This window comes from Artemia sp. Qi Xiang Cuo, chromosome 9 (assembly GCF_049724085.1).
Source record: "Artemia sp. Qi Xiang Cuo chromosome 9, ASM4972408v1, whole genome shotgun sequence".
Taxonomy (NCBI): domain Eukaryota; kingdom Metazoa; phylum Arthropoda; class Branchiopoda; order Anostraca; family Artemiidae; genus Artemia; species Artemia sp. Qi Xiang Cuo.
Genome location: NC_142802.1, coordinates 55,357,913 through 55,379,365, shown reverse-complemented (window position 1 = coordinate 55,379,365; position 21,453 = coordinate 55,357,913). Strand labels below are relative to the sequence as shown.

Here is a 21,453-nt window from a genome sequence, read left to right as displayed (position 1 = left end):
CAATATTTTCTTTTATTTTCATTAATATGCCTCTTTTTTTCAGATGGTATTTTCTGCCTATACTGTTGATGGGTGTAATTAACCCTTTAACTGTTGGAGCTGTTACAAGTGCTATAATTGCTGCAATATATTCAACTGCTGCGTCTCAAATGCCGATGCTTTATGCAATGCTCTGGGGATTTGGAATCACACTTATTGGTGTTGGTTTTGGATTTTTGCCCTTCTTAGCTGGACTTTGATAAAAGCGTTTACTATTCATTCCAATGCAAGGATATAAATTTGTGACGGAAAATAAGAGCGATTGGTATTAAAGGTGGAGTTAAACACAGTTTTCCAGTATGGCTTAATATTTGCATATAGAAAACGTGGACTGATAAGCCCTTCATCACACTGAAAAATTGAATTTGTTTTACATAATTTCTGGTAATAACATAACAATTTTTTTTTCGTAAACATAGCCGTTTATTATGTTGACCGTTTTGGGCAACCATAAACCGTTAAATGCATTGCTATACAATGCTGGCTAGGTTGGTAAAGTTTTCGAAAAAATATTTAGTGTGTAAGGACTCTAATGTGTGATTTGAAAAGGCGAACTCGTACGTTATATGTTTTATGGATTATCAATGTTGTCTCTTCTAGAATGTAATTTACAGCTTTCCAAATAAAAAGATGTCATATTACATTTTTTGCCTAAACTTTTGAGAAAATCTGGGGCTCATTTGACTACATAATCTGAGTGCAAAAGTTAATCTCAGTTTTCAAGATACAAAATATTTTGTGATGCAGATGTTTATAAAGTACAAAGAACAGCAAAGTAAAAACGTTTTGAAATAATAAGGGTCAATATGATTAAAACAATCAAATAATTCAAAATCAAATACTAATTTTAAAATCTTTGTGACGCTGAAAATTGGTTCCTGTTTTCCTCACATGCATCATATCAGACATGTTTTATACATTTTCTGTCCATAACATAACCACGTGCTTTTTGATTCAATGATTTATAGTGTAAGGCCTCTAAGTTGTGATCTGGAAAGGCGAACTCGTAGGCTATATGTCACGAAAATGCCTGAATATCTCTTTTAGAAAATATAGTATATAGTATATATGTAGTAAATTTTACACAAAAACAAACCACAGGGCCATGACCACATAAAACACACAAATGTCAGACTAGATTTTGGAATGTTTTTTGCCTCAAATTTTGAGAAAATCTAAAACTCATTTCACTACATAATCTGAGTCCAAAAGTTAATCTCAGTTTTCAAGATACACGATATTTTGTGTTGAGAAGTAATGCAGATGTTTATAAAGTACAAAGAACAGCAAAGTAAAAACTTTTCAACTAATAAAGGCCAATATGATTAAATAATGAAATAATTTCAAAATCAAATATAAATCTTTGTGACCCTGAAAAGTGGTTCCCATTTTCTTAACATGCATCATATCAAACATGTATTATACATTTTCTATCCATAACATAACCATGTGTTTTTCCACTAAAAGATATATAGTGTAAGATCTCTTAAGTTATGATCTGGAAGATACAGCTAGACGGCATAATAGTAAAATATTGTACTGGCATGTTAATAAATTGAGAGGGAGTAGTCAATCCGGACTTGGGCCAGTTAAAGATAGGAATGGGGCCGCAATTAGCGATAAGGAAAAAACTAAAGAGAGATGGGCCGAACATTTTGAGAATTTGCTTAACCGAGATAGCGTTAAAGGAAGAGACATAGAGGAAAATGAAAAAGTTTGTTATATATTGGATGTGAAGGAAGATTTGTTTTGTGAGGAGGAATTAGCGACAGTACTAAAAGGACTAAAAAATAAGGCTCCAGGTGCTGATAGGGTGGTAAATGAGTTTCTTAAATATGATGACTCTGAGGTTAGAAATAAGTTACTGAAGATTATGAATATGATTTTTGAAAAAGGGGAAGTACCTAAAGTTGTTAGGAAAACTTTAATTAAACCCCCCTATAAGAAAGGTGATAAAAGTGAGTGTGGTAATTATCGAGGGATTAGTCTGGTCTCTGTAGGTATTATATTACTTAGTAATATGATACTTTTTAGACTGAGATATGCCATAGACAAAGTTTTAAGAGAAGGACAGTGCAGTTTTAGAAAGGTAGAGGATGTGTTGACCAAATTTTTACTCTTAGGTTAATAATTGAGAAGCGCCTGAGTTGTCAAACACCTTTGGTCTTGAGTTTTTAAGATAGTGAGCAAGCGTTCGATTCTGTTGATAGAAGAGCTTTAGTAAAGGTTTTATCCTTGTATGGTATACCAGAAAAATACATCAAAGTGATTAGTGCTATGTACGAGAATAACACTGCTGCGGTCAAGGTAGGAAATGAGGTTAGCAGCTGGTTTTGCATCAAATCAGGAGTTAAGCGGGGTTGTGTTCTATCCCCCCTTTATATGAATCATTTTGATGGACTCTGTCTTAAGGAGCACAGGAAAGGCAATGGGAGACCACAGAATCAAATGGGGAGGAAAAACTCCTGGACTTAGATTATGCTGATGATTTAAGCATCCTAGATGAAAGTGTGAGCAAAATGAATGAAGTTTTTGCGAGTTCAGGGTGCTAGAACAGGGTTGAAAATTAATGTTAAGAAGACTAAGTCACTAAGGCTAGTAATAAGTGAAGATGAAAAGGTGAAGTTGGGTAATGAAAAGATTGATCAGGTGGACAGCTTCATTTACCTTGGTAGAATTACTAGTAAAGGTGGTGGGTGCAGTGTACATGTTAATAGCAGAATAGCCAAGGCTCAGGGTGTTTTTTCACAGTTGAAAAAAGTTTGGAAGAATAGGAAAATATAAGTCGCAAACCAAGATTAGAATATTCGAAAGTACAATGATGGCACTGGTCAAGTATGGTTCTGAAGCATGAGCGCTCCGAGAAGCGGATGAAGATTTGCTTGATGTTTTCCAGAGAAATTGCCTATGGATGGATCTGGGTACCCGGCTAACTGACCGTATTTCAAACAATAGGCTTTACGAAAAATGTGGTTCAATACCGCTCTCTAGGGCTATAATGAAAGAAAGGTTTAGATTGCTAGGGTACGATGTGCGGGTGAAGGATGACAGATTGTCGGAGATTGTTCTTTTCGGCCAACCGTCTAGAGCTAAATGGAAGACAGGCCGTCCTTGTTTAGGGTGGGAGGACGTCATAAAGAAAGATTTAAAGGAAATGGGAACTTCATGGGCGGGTTTAAAAAGGGAGGCTTTGAATAGATTGGGATGGAGGAGGAGCGCGCGTAGCTGTGTTGGCCTCAGGCGGCTTGGTGCTGCGGTGAGTTGTTAGTAGTAGTAGCAGCTTGAGAGTATCTGACGTTCATTTGACTACACAGTCTGAGCCGCAAAATTTAATCTCAGTTTTGGACGTATTGACACTTTACCCTACCCCAGTTTTCTTTTTTTACAAATTTCCTTTCTTATTTTAGAAAATGTAAAAATTGTTCGAAAAAAGGCAAACCCAAGTCAGGATAAACGATTCGTTAGATGATTAGATGTCAAATGAACTAATTTAACACAAAATAAAAATGTGTCAACTGAGCTAATTTAACACAAAATGTGTCAAGTAAATGTATTTAAAGTACCAATGACATGAAAATAAAAACATTTGGGATTCCCTGGACCCATCTTAGGTCTATTCACCCCTGAAAGCCGCCAATTTATAACAGTTTTCTTTGGGTTATTTCTGAATTATGAAGATTTCAGGGCAGTACCACTTTACTGACAGTGTTGCATTGTTGAATCGTAAAATTTAATTAGCAAACCTAATTAGCTGAATTTGACGACACTTCTCATCTATAATAAATAAATCACTGGCTATGTGCTGACTCCCAAAGACAACTAAACACTCAAAGGGGAGTCACACCTTCTTCTGGTGTTTGATGCCATATGTTTTAGCTTGTTTTTGCTTATTTTTTATCCATGGTAAATCTTCATGACTTATCCATTATTTTTTTGACTTCAAGGTCAAAAAAGTAAAATATAAAAAAGTATCTAGAAACTAAATCAATAGTTAGAATAAAAAATAAGCTACTAAAAAAAAATGAATTGCGGCATACTTTTTTCACCGAGATTCTCTTGAAATAAAATTCTACCTGAAGTCTTTTTTTTACTTAATCTAGTATGAAGTTTAATTTCCAAGTTGTCTGTTAAAGAGGAAGAATATTGCAGTAAAACTTGAACTATACACATCTCAGCCTCTAGTCAGTGTAGTACAGTCACTTGTATTGGTTTTAAGGACTTGCTGCTGAGCAGCAAGACACCAACGATATAGCAGCCAACCACCCTGAAAAATTTGAGCCATGCTTGCAGCGAACTGCTCAACTATCAAAAACTGCTGAACTGCATATGGAGGTCCTTTTCATTAAAAATTAATTTCCTGATTTTTCCTAATTTTTGAGGATATATCTAGTTTTGTAAGCATCCACAAAATCAGATTTCATTTCCACTGTCTTTGGTACTTCAAAAAGCTAATTCAGTTTCTATTTTTCAGTGTGAAGCACATACAGTGCAGTAGAACCTAATAACTCAAATCGGAACATAGTGTAACAACTTTTAAGCTCATTGTCATAAATATATGAGAAGCATCATGCGAATGTTTTGAATTTTATACGTGGATCCCGTGAAATATCCACAGTTGTGTGAAGGCTAATAATTCAAGCTTGGACATACTATATTGTGCAGTTAGCGTAACTATCCCAGTAATTGTTAAGCTTATTGTTGTGTACAAAGTGTTAAAAGACGAAAAACTGATTTTGGGGAAAGCGGAATAAAAGTGTCAGATTTAGTTCCTATATACACTTGTTGATGCAAGGAAATTTTCTTTCGCCAGAATGAATGAAAATATGAATATATGTGATTTGAATGCCTCTCTTTTCAAGGAGATTGCCCTTGATCTTCAGAAAAAGGGTGGGTTCTTAAAACTGAAAGCCGCTGCCGAAGATCTCTGGTGAGTCTGCCTTTTTTTATTTTTATTTAATTAGACACACCAAACTCCATTATGTTGATTTGATCAATTCTAAACGTCATCTTTCTAAATTAAGTAAAGATGGCAGTAGAAAGAATTCTAAAACAGGCAAGGTTTTTACTATTTTAATAAACAAATTTCTTTCTAATTTCACGCATATTTTTGTTTTGATTTGCTAGCTGAAAGTTCTTTTTTATAACAATGGTAATTCAAATGCTCTAGCAATTTGAAACGCTGTTGAAGAGATTGACAGATTTTAGGCACTAAGTACAAAAACTCCGAAGAATAAAAAAAGTAAGTAATTTTTTTTAATTTAAGCAAAAACTACGCATGCGAAACGTTTTGTGCCTTGCAGTTTTTGTGGTTTTCTTAAGGTTTAATATTCTCTTTCAAATCTTTGTTTGAATTTAATGATTCTATTTTCAAATTCCTGCATAATTAATACATTGTCTGCTAATTGTTAGTTGAAAATGTTTTTTGTTGACAGTTTTGTTTTTGCAAGGTCACAAAATGTTGTTAGAAACAATCGGAACGTTTGAAACAGCCCTTGATTAATATAAACATAGTGATATGTTGTAGAATTTGTGACACTCAAGCCGATTTAATTCTTTAATAAGACCCAAGCACCTATAAATAAAACAATAAAAGCAAAACAAGCAAAGCAACACTAAAACACGCAAGCAATTATCAAGCAAGCAAGCTCAGCAGGATGCTACATATATAATATAATATAAATAATAATTAATATGATTAATATTAATATCAATATAGTATAAATAGAGAACAAATCTTCATTTTTAACTGCAACATAAAAAAAATTGTAATAAATAATGATGTAATTGATTGTTCAAATAAATAATGAGCTAATCATCAGTTTTTGTACTAAGATAAATATAGTTGTAATAAATTTGGCAATAATATTATTAATTGTTAAAATAAATAGTAAGCCAATTCTCATTTTTAATAACAGTAGAAACAAAATTATAATAAATGATAATATACTGGATTTTTAAAATGAATAGAGAGCCAGTCCTTATTCTTAATAATAATATAATTGTAATAAATAACAGTATTTATTGATTTTTTTTTTGAACAGAGAGCCAATCCTAATTTATCAGTTGTGATGTATATAATTGTAATAAATAATTCTGTAATTGATTGTTACAGAAAAATAGAGAGCTGATCCTCATTTTTATTAATAATTTAGGTATAATAGTCATATATAATAAAATAATTGACCGTTAGAATAAATAGACAGCCAATCTTCATTTTTACTAATAATATAAATATAATTGTTTCTGTTTCTCTTTTCTTGATTTCATAGATGTTAGCACATTGCTTGCAAGTCCCATAAGCCTTTAAACTATTTCATTTGTTTCTGATTTCGGTATTTCCTTATGAGACCTTAACTGGCTCATTTCCTCTAGTATTGGTTCATTAAGAATAGCCTCTTGTACAGATAGCTATTGTTCTTTCGACCATTCGCAAAAAATCCGGGGCGGAATTTTCGGCTTGTTTTTTCTTTCACCTTTATCTTTAGCCAGTATCCTATTTTGATTCATTGTTGACCGTCTACGTCTATATTCTTTCATCTCATTCTAATTTAAGTGGGAAATGATCAGATCCAGACTGATGGATTACTTTTGCATTAATAGATTTAGCCTCAAGTCCCGTGTCCACCAATATATAATCAATTAAGCTAAAACTAGGTCCAGAAATACAATTGTACTCACCAAAATCGCCATCTTCTTCGAATCTACCATTCCCGAACGCTAGCCCATGACCTCCGCACAACGGAAGCAGCTTCCTCCCCCATGAATTAATTCCTCTTTGTTGATCCTGGCTAATTCGTGAGATAAGGTAAAGTGAAGGTATCATCTCACATAAAAGGTCATCTTCATCTGAAACAAAATCTACATTTAATTCTTGTTGTACGGAAGTATATGCGTTAAAATCACCTGCTAGAAAAACTAAATCACTTGGGTAATGAGATTTCACTGAACTCAACTCTTCCTCTAATATATACTATGTATCCTCAATACAGTATGAGCTATTTTCTGGGGAAACATATACAAATCCAAAAATAAACCATTATCCCAGAAATTTTCCGCGCAACCAAATCAAGTTTTCAGATTTGCTTGACAGACGACACAAATTTTTGAACATGTCACTCTTTACAACTATTACAACTATTCCTATTCAATAGTTCCGATAGTTTAGCGATGTAGCCCTGTCCACTCAAAACAACTTCCTATCTACGCACTATAACATCTTCCTCTGGCAACAACCATGTCTCTACAAAACACGTCACCATTGCTGTCAAAAATGAATCATTTAAACACAACTCTCTCTTGTTTCTTAAACCTTGTATATTCCATGTGACTAAGGACAGTTTTTATATATGGCTTGTATCCTATCCAGTAAACACGAATGGTGGCTTTTAGTGAGCATCTGTGATCACCGGTTTTTCGTTTGTTTTGTCCATTTTTGAGCCACTGTTCGTTCTTACACTTCTTTTCCCTTGTTTGTGGTCATCATTGGGGCTTATAATACAATCTAAAGTTCTTTTCCCTTTCACTGACCCTTCGTTTAGCCGGCTTCCGCCTGGTGTGGCAGGATCCGCAGTAGTCATTGGCCTTTCGTAGATAGTTGCATCACTATCGCTAGCGTTACTACTTTCTATGTCCGAACAAGAGTCTCTATCACTTGAAGGGGATCGTATGTAGGCCCGACGAGGAATTGAATCCCTTTTTGAACTATCCACTCCGGTCGGTTGCTGACCATTTGCCGATTCTGCAGCCTCCACGACTCCACGAATATAAATATAATGATTTTAATATATACAGACAGTCAGTCATTTTTTACTGTAATTAAAAAAAAAACTTTTTCAACAAAATAAGTTTAAAAAAAAAGTAAAGAACTCCATTAAACCAAAGCGAACAAAAATAGAATCAAATCATATACCAAGAATACAACTACAACAAATCAGTATCAATAAATAGATGAAACCCAAAACAAGCAGAAATTAAAGTAAATAACAGAGTCAAACTCAAAATGAGCAGAAATTAATATGAGTAGGGCTCTAAACCCCAAGCTTCCTAGAAGCCAGAATATAATTTATACTTTACTGAAAACATTCTTTTAAATGTTTTCACTTTTATAACTTTAAGAAATCAAAAATCAAGTAAGATTTTAAGGAGAATGTGTATTTTAATGTGTATTTAATGTCTATTTCAATTAAGACAATGTGTATTTTTTTCAGTAAATTCATTTGAATTTCATTTGAATCAAAACTGATCGAAAATTCAAATGAATTTACTGAAAAACATGTGCTTTGTCAGTTTAATATACATATGCTGATATTTATCCCTTAAAACCTTACTTGATTTTTGATTTCTTAAAGTTATAAAAGTGAAAACATTTAAAAGAATTTTTTCAGTAGAAGCCTGCTCATATAAATTTCTGCTCGTTTTGAGTTTGACTTTGTTATTTATTTTAATTTCTGTTTGTTTTGGGTTTCATTTATTTATTGATACTGATTTGTGTTAGTTGTATTCTTGGTAGATGATTTTTGTTCATTTTGGTTAAATGGAGTTCTTTGCTTTTTTTTTAAACTAATATTATTGAAAAACTTTTTTTTTACTTAATTTCTGTTTGTTTTAAATTGACATAGTCTTTTTCAGGGAGAAAGACTGAGCTTCTTCTAAAGTTAAACAACCATCCCTTCAAAATCGTAGTTCACCTGCCGCGGAGCCACCCAAAATTTTCCATAATTTGAGTGGGAAATCCCTTAGAAACATTACTAACGCTGCTAACTTATCAAAGTGTACAGCAAAAAATTAAGGCGACTGCTGCAAGGAGAGATTAAGCTAAAAAAATTTGAGGAATTTTGGGGAGGGGGCACCCCCCCACCTAAATATGCCACTGAATTCTAGGTACCCAAAGTCTAAAGGAACCCAAAAATTCCACATTACAGCTGAAAAATTTGACAACGGTAACATTGAACACACGCGGGGAACTTTGAACATGCACCACCATTCGTTCAAAGTAACCCCATTTTTTTCCTAAACTTGGAGGGAACTTTGAACAGCTCTTCTCTGCTCGAACCATTGCAAACAGCACATCGATAATAGGCTGGTCTTAAACGTTCTATATTTTTCTACTAGGTTACCAAATTACAACTTCCTCGCACATCTCTAAAAATATTTATGTCACTCTTTACAAACTATACACAAATGGGAACAATATTACTTACTCATCAGCTCTAGACAACGACGATGTACGTGGCAAACTGAAGAAGAAAAATGGCGGAGATCAAACCTGATGTTATTCCAGTTTGAATGACACCTTGTGGATGATATACAGAGATTGTATGTTTGGCCAGTAGATGCCACAAGGGAGCTACTGTATTGTTCAAAGTAACCCCGTTTGACGGAACTTGCCCTCCAATCACTTTCGACAATTAAAAACGGCACTAGCCCTTTCAATTTCCAATCGAAGGATTGCTTTTTGAAGTTCCTACGACGACGCTCTCTATAAAAAAAACCTCTTATGCCCCAGGGCATAACTTACAACCCTTGCCCTGAGGGCTGTGGGGGGAGTGCCATCCTCAAAAATATAATTTCCGGACTTTTTAACCAATAAAATGGCTATCTCAAAATTTTGATTGGGTGTGTTTGGGGAAATGGTGGGTTTGAGAGGGGTGATGGTTATTCTCCAATCACTTTCGACAATTAAAAATGGCACTAGCCCTTTCAATTTCCAATCAAATGATTGCTTTTTGAAGTTTCTACGACGACGCTCTCTATAAAAAAACCTCATATGCCCCAGGGCATAACTTACAACACTAGCCCTGAGGGCTGTGGGGGGGTTGTCATCCTCAAAGACCTAATTTCCAGAACTTTCAACTACGTTGAAAAAAATGGGTATCTCAGAATATTGATCCTGTGGGTTTGGGGAAATGGTGGGCGTGAGAGGGGGCTTTTTGAAGTTTCTACGACAACGCTTTCTATAAAAACCTTAGTATGCCCCCAGGGTATAACTTAGAACCCTTGCCCCGAGGGCTGTGGGGGGGGTTGTCACCCTTAAAGACCTAATTTCCAAAACTTTCAACTACGTTGGACAAAATGGTTATCTCAAAATTTTGATTGGATGTGTTTGGGTACAAGGTGGGTGTGAGAGGGGGGTTAGTTGCCTTTTCCAATCACTTTGGGTTATTAAAAAGAGCACTAGCCATTTGAATATTCAATTAAATGAGCCCTTTTTGACGTTTCTACGACAAAGCTTTCAATATGAACATTATATGCCTCCAGGGCATAACTTATAGCCCTTCCCCTGACGACTGTGGGGGGAGTTTCCTGCTCAAAGATATAATTTCCGAAACTTTCAAATGCATTTAATACAATAGCTATCTCAAAATTTTGATTGGAGTTGTTTGGGGAAATGGTGGGCGTGGAAGGGGTGTTAGTTGCCTTCCAGGCACTTTCGACTATTAAAAAGGGCACTATCCATTTCAATTTCCAATCGAATGAACTCATTTTGAAGTTTCTATGACAGCGCTGTTTATGCAAATCTTAGATACCCTCAGGGCATAACATATAATCCTTGCCCTGGGGGCTGGGGGGGGATGTTATCCTCAAAGACTTAATTTCCAGAACTTTCAACTACGTTGAACAAAATGGCTATCTTAAGATTTTGGTTGGATGTGTTTGGGGAAAAGGTGGGCGTAAGAGGGGGTTAGTTGCCCTCCAATCACTTTCGACTATTAAAAAGGGTACTAGCCCTTTGAATTTCCAATCGAATGAGCCCTTTTTGATGTTTTTACAACAACGCTTTCTATAAAGTTCTTACATGCTCCCAGGGCATAACTTACAACCCTTGCCCTGAGGGTTGTGGGGGAGTGTCCTCCTCAAAAACATATTTTCTATCTGGAAATCAACTACGCTGAACAAAGTGGCTATCTCAAAATTTTGATTGGATGTGGGTTGGGTAAATGGTGGGCGTGGAAGGGGTGTTAGTTGCCTTCAAATCACTTTCAACTATTAAAAAGGACATAAGCCACTCCAATTTCCAATCGAATGAGCCCTTTTCGAAGTTTCTACGACAACTCCTTCGATACGAAGTGCCCTGGTCTAAAGAAAAAATAATAAATACATTGTGCCAACATCGTTCTTTACTTAGGCAGCACGATTGCGCTGCCTATGATTTATACATTTTACGCTGTAAGTTCACATTTAAGGATTTAAGGGTGTAAGTTTTAAGCATATTAAAAAAAAACGTTTATTTTAGCACTTTTTGGGTGACTCATGCTCCCAACTAAGATTTTTTAAATAGGCTAATTGTCGCTATGTCTCCGATATAAGGAGTTTTTAGCTAATTTTTGGGCCCCCTAATACAATCCCTGTCGCAGTAAAAATTTTCAGGTCTGCTTGGCCCAGTGAATAATTCTCGAAAGTTTCTAGTCAATCAGACAGCCAAGGTCAAACATTTGTGCCCTTTTCCTATTATTAAAGGATCTGTGAACAATGGTAAATTTGCATAATATAGAGCATTTACCTTTTGTGCTTCGTGAGTCATGTTGTCCCTGGAGGCATATTTATCGGACTTTTTAACTATTTAAATATAAATACTGGTCTGAAAGTTTTGATCCGATGCCATGAAGGATTATAGGGGTACTCAAAGACAAAAACGTCCTAGAGGGGGTGGGGCTGATTACAGTTTAATAGCTCTAGCCTTTGAAAATGGCGCTAAGCTTTGAGATTCCAATTGAATGAACCTACTCACAAATTTCTGTGACCATCTTTTCTATACGAAGTGACAAAAAAGAAGATAAAGTAATATATGTGAGATTAAAAATCTTTACAAAGTCAACGCTGGTTTGTCGACTCTCATTAGCACCTAAATATTAAAATGGATAAAAATAGCGAAAAATTTAATTTTTAAAAAGTAGGAGGAGAAAATGGGAAATTTGGATAAATATTTTTTTTCTTATAAAAAAAAATATGACATATTCTTTTTCTGGCGTAGAAAAAAGAAAATGAGCGTTAACTAGATACAAGTCTAGGTCTCAAAAATGAAAGTAAAGAGAGCTTATATTTAGAACAATTAAAGAATAGCTTTACTAGAGCTGGGCTATCATACCCCTCAGTCCTATCCTCACTAAGTGTAGATTAAACATATTAATAATATAGAGTATTCCATTCAGCAAAGGGAAAAAACAACAACAAAGAAGCAAGATAATAATACAAAAAAGAGACACCTCTGCTTCTCGTGCGATAAAGTGAATTTCCTTTGTTGTCAAAACGGGTTTAAATTCCCATAAAATTGTTTTTGCAACGAACTTTTATCATTCATATCAATCGAAATAATAGTTACCATTCATGAATCAGGTTCAAATGGCAGTTCTTCATCATTTAGCAGTTCTTTTTCAAAATGTGTTTTTAATTTTTCGGTTGCTATAGGCTAAGGTTCGTTCTTTACTAGATTGCCCTTAAGGGGGCAACCGTAATTCAAGACGAATTTTTTTTTTTAGAAATGTACAGGTTTTACTCTAGAACTATGTGACATTCAGATTTAAGAGCACAGTTCATATAATTATCCAGTAAGCTTATCGCAGATCATTTCTGGTCTTCGTTCTCGGTGCGAACAAAAGCTCCTCCCACTTATTTCTGCATTAGCGGGAATGCGGGTTAGTCTGTTTCCGATTGTTTCCAACAAAGTGCATTATTCGTAATAGCGGGTTTCCACTTGTTTCCGATTAGATCACAGTCTGACTTGTCTACCCATGAAAAGATCTGACTTCGTTTATGTTTATATCTGCAAAAAACGTTCTCCGGAGCACTCGCATCCCGGTCCAGGTTTTTATAATGGGTGAGATAGGGAATGATCATACTGGATAATTATATGAACTGTGTTTAAGAGTCATATACACAGGTTTCCAAAATTGAATGTGTTAGAAGAAATTTTCTTAAGATAGAAATATTTCACACCTTTTATAGGTTGATTACTTTACTTTTTATGACAAACTTTCTCTATATAAATTGAAAAATTGAATTTAAAACAGTTTTCATCTTTATCTTAGGAATTATTAACTAAAATTGTATTTTAACCTTCCAGAACAAGGTCATATTTATTAAGGTATGTTTTTGCGACAAACAGATGCCAAACATTTGAATAATTGGATTCTTTAATTTCAAATTTATCTTTTTACCGAGCTAAATGTGATATTACTTAGAGCAGTTCTTAAAGAAGGGTCTAAACATGCTTAAAAATAGGGAAGTGTCCCTTTTCTAACTATTTCCAACCAATTTTCAACGCATTTTCAATCTAAAAACTCTATACACCAAATTTCCAAATTCTAGTTCGGTAGATGGATAGAACTGAATCTCAGCTATAAGGTGGTTAAAATTTTTTTGCCTCTTTGATAAATCAAAACCATAGGGAAGCAGAGCAATAACATACCAAAATTTTGAGAGGGAGCATAAACCTTAAGTTAAATTTGTATGCGGTTCTAGCTAAATATCTATGTCTGGATTCATTTTTGACCAATCACAGTTTATCTCCTTTTCATAAGCTGTTGTGATTGGTCCAAAATAATGGGTCCTAGGCACTGATGTCCACCTCGGTACACATAAGAGTGGGACTTTGCCTTTATTTACACTTCTTAATATTATTCCTTTTACTTTTCACTTTATTTTCATTTTGCTCATTTATTTATTCGTTTATTCTTCATTGTATTTTTTTCTGAAAAAGGGATAGCCATAACTAAATAGTCTTGTTAGAGTATCCGCTTTGATAATTGGGTTGATCATTGGGATAAATTGGGTTGATAGGCCTAATTTTGTTTCAACATTTAATTTCATTTTCTTGTCTTACAGCGAGGTTGATTTGGATACACACTCCAAAGGATCTCGGACCGAAGCTGAAATGCTGCTTATTCTTCTTGGAGATTTTGGCTGTGACGTGTCTACACTTCTATATCTTCTTGACAAATGTGAACTATGGAGTACTATATGTCTCATCAAAACAGGTTTTTTTTTTTTTTACTAAGGATGCGTGTGGCCATCTGAAATATTTAAAAACAAGAATACTGGAAATTTGACAAATGTACCTGTTTCTCAATAATGCAATTCGTAGCTTTACATAGAAGAATAAAAAGAGAATCCTTCCAAAGAATGGTCCAAGGATATTCCTCCGAATATAAAAAAAAAAAAAATAAAACGAGCTAAAATCTTATAGATTTATTCCTGAAACATAAGTATTTTAAGAATATAATTCCCCAAAGAAGTCGTATCCGAAGAGTGAGGGGCTATAAACAAGGCCCTCCCGAAATATTATAACTTTACCAGTAACTTTTATGACAAAATTCATGGCGGAAAGCTGTTATAAACTTACGGCCTGATCTGCTACTGGTCAACCATTTACGTTGACCAGTGGGCATCAATATTCTAAAATAGGCCTAGTGCACGGCTTATGGCGAGGGATAGCTGAGCTGGACGGTAACAGTTTCTTGCAACGAAGAATTGTACCCAGCTTTCTCCCGCAAGAAGAACGGACTGGTTTGAGATGTGCGCCCCAAGAGAGATCCCAGTAGAAATGAATCGCCAAAAGACAGAGTTTCGCAAATATCTTGATAACTTCACCCTTGAAGATAAAGTTAGAATGTCGGTTCAAGCTCTTTGATCGGGGGATTAGTAGCTTCTTAGTCTTGGGTGCATAGAAATTGAAAGCTTTTACAGGCTCATTGTACTTATAGACTGTTGCATGAAACGTGGTATCGTCTGCGAGATGATGTGAGCCTAAATGAGATTGTCCCATATGTCATTGATATACACCGGGGAAAGTTTGGGTCACATGACACTACCCTTAGGAACCCTAGCCTTTACTTGACAACCACTGAAAAAAAACCTGTCGAGAACTAAGCAGAGAACTTAATTTCTTTCTTTAGAAAACTCCGAAGAAGCTAAAGTAGACCACCACAAATCCTATGTGGTTAGATTTTTCTTCAACAGACCTTTATGCTAGACTATATCGAAAGCTTTTTGCGATCTTCAACACCGCTATCCTCCTCACTCGAACTTATAAGTGGAAAGGTAGGCACGTTGTTCCCATAAAAAAATCATAGGGCAAGTAGCTTGGGCCAGAGGAACATAAGAATGATGATATTGTTATTCAGAGGTAGATCTTTACAGTCACCCCCACCCCTTCGTTTGAACTAATTCTGTATGCCTGAATATCAATGGGAGTTATAATGTTTTGGTATTAACAAACACCTAGTAGGCATCTACCCTCCTCCCAAACAAAAGAATAAAAAAAACAAAAAAAATCATGTATAGCCTATACCGCGTGTCTTAACCTTCCTTGATTTCGCAGAGTTCACATACAAGTAAAACCAATAAATCGGATCCAAACTGGATGTAAGGTGAGATTTAGTCATTGAAACGCTCTTTATTTCGTATTTTAAACGAAATTCTTGAATAAATATCAAAAATCACTGTATTGTTTTTACATTCAAATTGTAATCAAATCTGCCGTAACTTATTCCGAAGAATCAATAAGAATAAAAAATCAGACTTTAGGAAAATTAAGCGAAAATAGTGACCGTTCTTAGTTTATTTTTCAGTAACACAGGTCTTTAATCTCGACCTCCGTCAGACATCTCCCCCAACCGTCGGAAAATTTCCCCAGGAACATCGCCCATGGTAAAATCTCCCAATTTTCCTTTAATAAAAACAGCCTAGACCAGAAATACTCGCGAGAATCAAGAGGTATTAAATAGCAACCCCCCCCCCCTTACCCATTCCTTTGAATTAATTCTATTTATACCTGAAGGCCCAATGAGACTTAGAATGTTTTGGTATTAACACACACCTATTAGGCATCTGCTTTCCTCCCTAACAAGGAAAGAAAGAGAGAGTGTAAGGCAGTGGCGGATCCAGGGAGGGGAGAGGGGGGCACCCCCCCTAACTTGGTCTAAAGTAATGTAATTTACCTAATTAACGCAAGAGTGCGTTAATTAAACTTGCTCCTAACGCAAGTTTATTGGATCAACCTATTTTGCGCCCCACCCTCTAAAAAATCCTGGATCCGCCCCTGGTGTAAGGGCACTTTAAATTTTAATTTGTAATTCAATTAACCCCGTTCCAAAGTTTATGCGACCACCTCTTCCACATACAGTGCCCCTGGAAAAATAAATAAGTATTAATTCATTGAACCCTTATGGGTCTTTACTTAGGTAACGCTATAGCATTGCTTCTGACCTAAAAAGTTGAGTAGAAATATCAGCTCCCATTTTTATGAATATCCGAAATTATCTGAGGGGAATATGTTTGGGGGAGCATATTCCACGGCTGGGAAGTTTCTGCTGGGGGGAATTTAACGTGGGGGAATTATCAGCAGGAAAAGAAAATGTTCTTGGAGACGGGAGGAATTTCCCAGGGGGTGAGTTTTCCAAATGTAAATTATTCAAGGAGGGGACTAAACCGATTCGATAATGTTCTAAATTTTACATCTGAAATTACGGGAATAAAGAATCAACGGAAATGTCCGATATAGCACTTTAGATATCTTTAGCCAATTATTGTTGTATTTTGTGAAAAAAGAAATTTTTAAAATACAGATTATTTTAAATTGTGTTGTTTTGTCTGTAGCTTCTCAACCCGATTTGTAAGGGGGAGACTAACAGCCGTCACTGTCTAAACTGATGTCTCAGTTTTCATCCCAAGGCTTAAAAAGGAACACAATGAGACCTAATTACAACCCAATAACATGTATAGAATAATGTATGCACATGACAAAGAAAAAATTAATGAAAGTTGCATATCATAAGTTGAGGCTCACCCAAATCATAGACCCAGAGGCTCACCATTCCAAAATCTACGAAAGCAATCCTACGATAACTAAAAATGTAAGTATTTTTGAGTATTTTAAAATCTTTTACAACTCAAACAGTCCAACCATCTACATCCCAAACAGTCTGTTCACTCTTTTAAATTGAGAACGAAGGAGATAACGGAAGTTCCGGCCCATATTAGGGGAGTCTCCAACGTCACTCTCCCCCTCTTCTACTGTCCACGCTAAAGTTTTCTTCTTTATGCCAACTAGGCTGCCCCCGCTCTAAATACTTTAATAAAGTAAATTTTTGTATGGGAAAAACACACAGTAAATCTTTTATAAAATACTGAAACTTACAGCGATACTTAAAAAATAAGATTAGAATATATACTTTGTGACGAATACTAAGTTATTGTGGCACAAAAAAATCCTAAAAATGGTCAAATCAAAACGATACTATTCTTTTTGCATCGAAAAATGGAATGACCTAGCTACTGTTTTTGAAGCTATTACTTTGATCCACTCATTGTTTCATGAAAAAATCAGGTTTGATTTTTCAGAGGCATGTAATTAAGCTATCTATAGCAAATGCCATAGGGGTTCAATTTTTTATTAATATTAATTAAAAAAAAACATACATAAAAAAAAGTTTTTCAAGAAGAGAAAAGATCCATATTGAACTCAGGACCAACGAAAATTAATTCCTATTATAGTTAAAGCTAACAAATACCAGAAATTACTGTTAAAGAATAAAAAAAAAACCCGAACGAACAGAAATTAAAAATAACTATCTTACAAACATAAAGATAACCGGTGCAAACATAAATAAATGAATAAATCTTATATAGCTTCAATATTTCTTTTAATTTTTCCCCCAGAGCTGCTTTATATGCAAGGGTTAAAAATACCATTTTGTTAAAAATAGTTAAAAGGTTAAGTAACAAAACTCTGGCGTCGAAAAAAAACCCCAGGGCCCGGGGGCTAGAAGGGATTCTCGTATAAACTTCAGAGAGGGCTCATTTGATTGCAAATCGGAAGTTCTAGTCCAGCTCTTAAGAGTCAAAATTGATCGAAGGGCAAATAACCCCCCCACGCCCTTTTTCCCCATCCCTTTCTTTGAATTAATTCTGTTCATACCTGAAGGCCCAATGAGAGTTAGAATGTTTTGGTATTAACACACACCTATTAGGCATCTGCTCTCCTCCCTAACAAGGAAAGAAACAGAGTGTAAGGCAGTGGCGGATCCAGGGGAGGGGCGAGGGGCCCCCCCTAAAATAGTCTAAAGTAATGTAATTTACTTAATTAACGCAAGATTGCGTTAATTAAATTTGCTATTTTTTCAATCCATTCATTGTTGTCAATCGCTGTCTACAAGTTATGCAAGCGGTCTATTGTTCATATATAAGGTTTTTATCAAAGAGGTAATCGTTAAGACTTTGAAAAAAGCCTCATTTCATTTCAATTGAAAGTTCTAGATCCGTTTTTAAAGTCAAGAATAATCGGAAAGTAAGCAACCCCCCCCCCCCATGCCATAAAAACTTGAAAATTTTTGCAATCTAAAACGAACAAAAACTAATTAAAAAGAAACTTTCCGAAAAATGAGTTTTTCAAACAAAATTAAAGGTCATTTTAAACTTAAGCTCAGGAGATACAAATACATGTTAAAATGCAAACTCAAAACGACCAGAAATTACTATTAAAGAATAAATGAAACAGAAATTAAATAAACAGTCATAGCAAAAAAACATACAACAAGTAATAATATAAATGAATAAATAGATCTTAAAGCGAGTAATGCTTAGATTGAATATGAAAATCAAGCTTAAAACAAAAAAAATATTTTGCCATTAGAGTATAAATGAAACTTACAACGAACAGAAATTAAATAACAATCAATTCGAATAAAGATACAATATATATATTAATGTAAATGAATAAATAAGTCTTAAAACGAGTGAAACTTAAATTGAATATGCAAATCAAGTTTGAATTGAGTTAAAATAACTATAAACAAGAGTTTGGGTATCGCCTTACTGCAGAACCCTAAACCTACTGTGTCATTGGCGCATTACTGAAAACGAATTCTTTGAAATGTTTTCACTTTTGTAACTTTAAGAAATCCAAAATTATATTAATGTAAATGAATAAATAAATCTTAAAACAAGTGAAACTTAAATTGAATATGCAAATCAAGTTTGAATCGAATAAAAATAACTACAAACAAGAGTTTGGGTATCGCCTCACTGAAGAGGCCTAAAACCTACTGCGTCATTGGTGCTTTACTGAAAACGAACTATATTACAAATCTTTTCTTTTGTACTTAATATTGAAGGATAAATATTAAAATTGCAGTAAAATTTTGAACTGATGAGCTTTCAGTAATTAATATCGTTATACATAAAATATTCAGTTTAATTTATTAGTTCTTTCCAAGATTGGTCAAGACAAATATAGTTTCACTGCAAACAAAATTTAGATACTACCCCCTTCTTTAACTGTAAAAACCTAAAGCCTTCTGCGTCATTGGCGCTTCACTGAAAACGAATTACTCGTATATTACAAATTTATTCTTTCCCAGTTTTTACAGCATTGAAAATCAAAATAAAAATTACAGTGAAAAAAAAAATCTTGAACTGATGGATCTTTCAACAATTAACAACATTATATATCTAATATTGAATTTGATTTCGTTATACTTTCCAAGACTGTTCAAGACTCACATAGTTTTCAGTAAGGCGCCAATGACGCAGTAGGTTTTAGGCTTCTGCAGTGAGGCGATACCCAAACTCTTGTTTGTAGTTATTTTTATTCGATTCAAACTTGATTTGCATATTCAATTTAAGTTTCACTTGTTTAAGATTTATTTATTCATTTATATTAATATATATTGTATGTTTGTTCGCATTGGTTGTTTATTTAATTTCTGTTCGTTTTAAGTTTCATTTATACTTTAATAGCAAACTATTTTTTTTCGTTTTAAGCTTGATTTTCATGTTCAATCTAAGCATTACTTTCTTTAAGATCTATTTAATCATTTATATTATTACTTTTTGCATGTTTTTTGCTATGATTGTTTATTTAATTTCTGTTCGTTTTGGGTTTCATTTATTCTTTAATAGTAATTTCCGGTCGTTTTAAGTTTGAATTTTAACAGGTATTTGTATCTCCTGAGCTTAAGTTTATAATGGCCTTTACTTTTCTTTGAAAAACTTATTTTTCGGAAACTATTTTTTTCATTAATAATTAGAACAGGAAGCTTTTTAAAAGTGCTAACATCTTTAGAGTAAAGAGCAAGGTACTGAGGAGGGGGCGCCCCTTCATATCCGTAATAAATCTGCCAAAATTAATGTACAAATTGTGTTTTAATTGTTCATGCACGGTGGGCCAAAATCGAACCTGCATTAGTTGAAAAACATCCCGAAATTAAATAAAAAACAATTTTTTGTTTAACTGAAAGTAAGGAGCGACATAAAAAATTAAAACAAACAGCATTATTTTGTATATGAAAGGGGCTGTCCCTTTCTCAAAGCCTCGCTCTTTACGCTAAAGTTTGACTTTTTTTCACCACTCTACTTCTTAAAACAATAACAAACATTAGCGTAAAGAGCAAGGCGTTGAGGAGGGGACAGCCCCTTTCATAAACGGAATAATTGCTGTTCGTTTAAAGTTTTAATACTGCTCCTTATCTTCAGTTTAAAAAAAATACTTTTGTCAACATATGCTCTAAGGGTTTCAACTTGATACCCTCAGCCGTTCCTTAGAAATTGCTGATACGCTCTTTCGACTACCATCATGCACAAAGTGTTTTTTTTTTCAGCCTCCCTCCCCACATTTCTTCAAAGCTTCACCTTAATAACCAAAGCCATTTTGGAGATCAAGGATCAAACATGCTCCCTTTTCGCAATAAAAAACCATATATGTTAGCAATGGGCAACTTGCAGAGCTTGCAGCCCTTATCCCAAGGGCTGTGGAGGGTCGCCCCCCCCCCGGAGGTACACTTATTTGGCCTTTGGACTACTTTGAACAAATGGCTATCTCAAAGTTTTGAGTGGATGCATTTGGGGAAAAATCCAAATGAAGAGTCGCTTGAAAAATAAAATAAATCATAATACATTGAAGCCTGATGACTTTTTACTATTGGAAACTTTATACATATAGTTTTAGACATAACAAATAGTTTGTTTTGATTTAGGATAGTCAAACTGCAATCCTAGAGATTTTTAATGAAGATTTAACCATTTAGGACCATTTTATAGCTAGTCTCTGAACGGTAATGAGCCAAAACAGACGCTAGATAAAAGCAAAATTGGGAAGGAGAGAGGGAATTGGAGGGCGAACAGGCACAAGGGCCCCAATTAGGGCCTTCCAGCCATACATATCGCAATATTTCCATATTAATCAAGGCACAAAAAGTGCACTATCTGAAAATAGGAATTGATGTATTTCTACTTTGAACTTTCTTATTGCAATATTAGCCTTAGATTTGTAATCAACGTGTAGAAAAATCGCTAAATATCAATTTCGGCTGAATTAATGCCCCTACTAATGGCCCTCCAATTTTAAAAAACCTTTTTTCAACAATGTTTGGCAAACTCACCATTTGTTAAATACGAACTTAATTTGTTTAAATTTTTTGG

General features: G+C 34.6%; 1 protein-coding gene across 1 annotated transcript; it reads left to right on the top strand.

Annotated features, from left to right (window-relative positions):
• Positions 1-247: 247 nt before the first annotated feature.
• LOC148948830 (uncharacterized) lies at positions 248-14,779 on the top strand. Its single transcript, XM_089095033.1, has 4 exons — positions 248-423; positions 4,511-4,966; positions 13,861-14,012; positions 14,739-14,779. The coding sequence occupies exons 2-4, from the start codon at positions 4,851-4,853 to the stop codon at positions 14,777-14,779; spliced, it is 309 nt and encodes a 102-aa protein (XP_088951159.1). The 5' UTR covers positions 248-423; positions 4,511-4,850.
• The last annotated feature ends 6,674 nt before the right edge of the window (positions 14,780-21,453 follow it).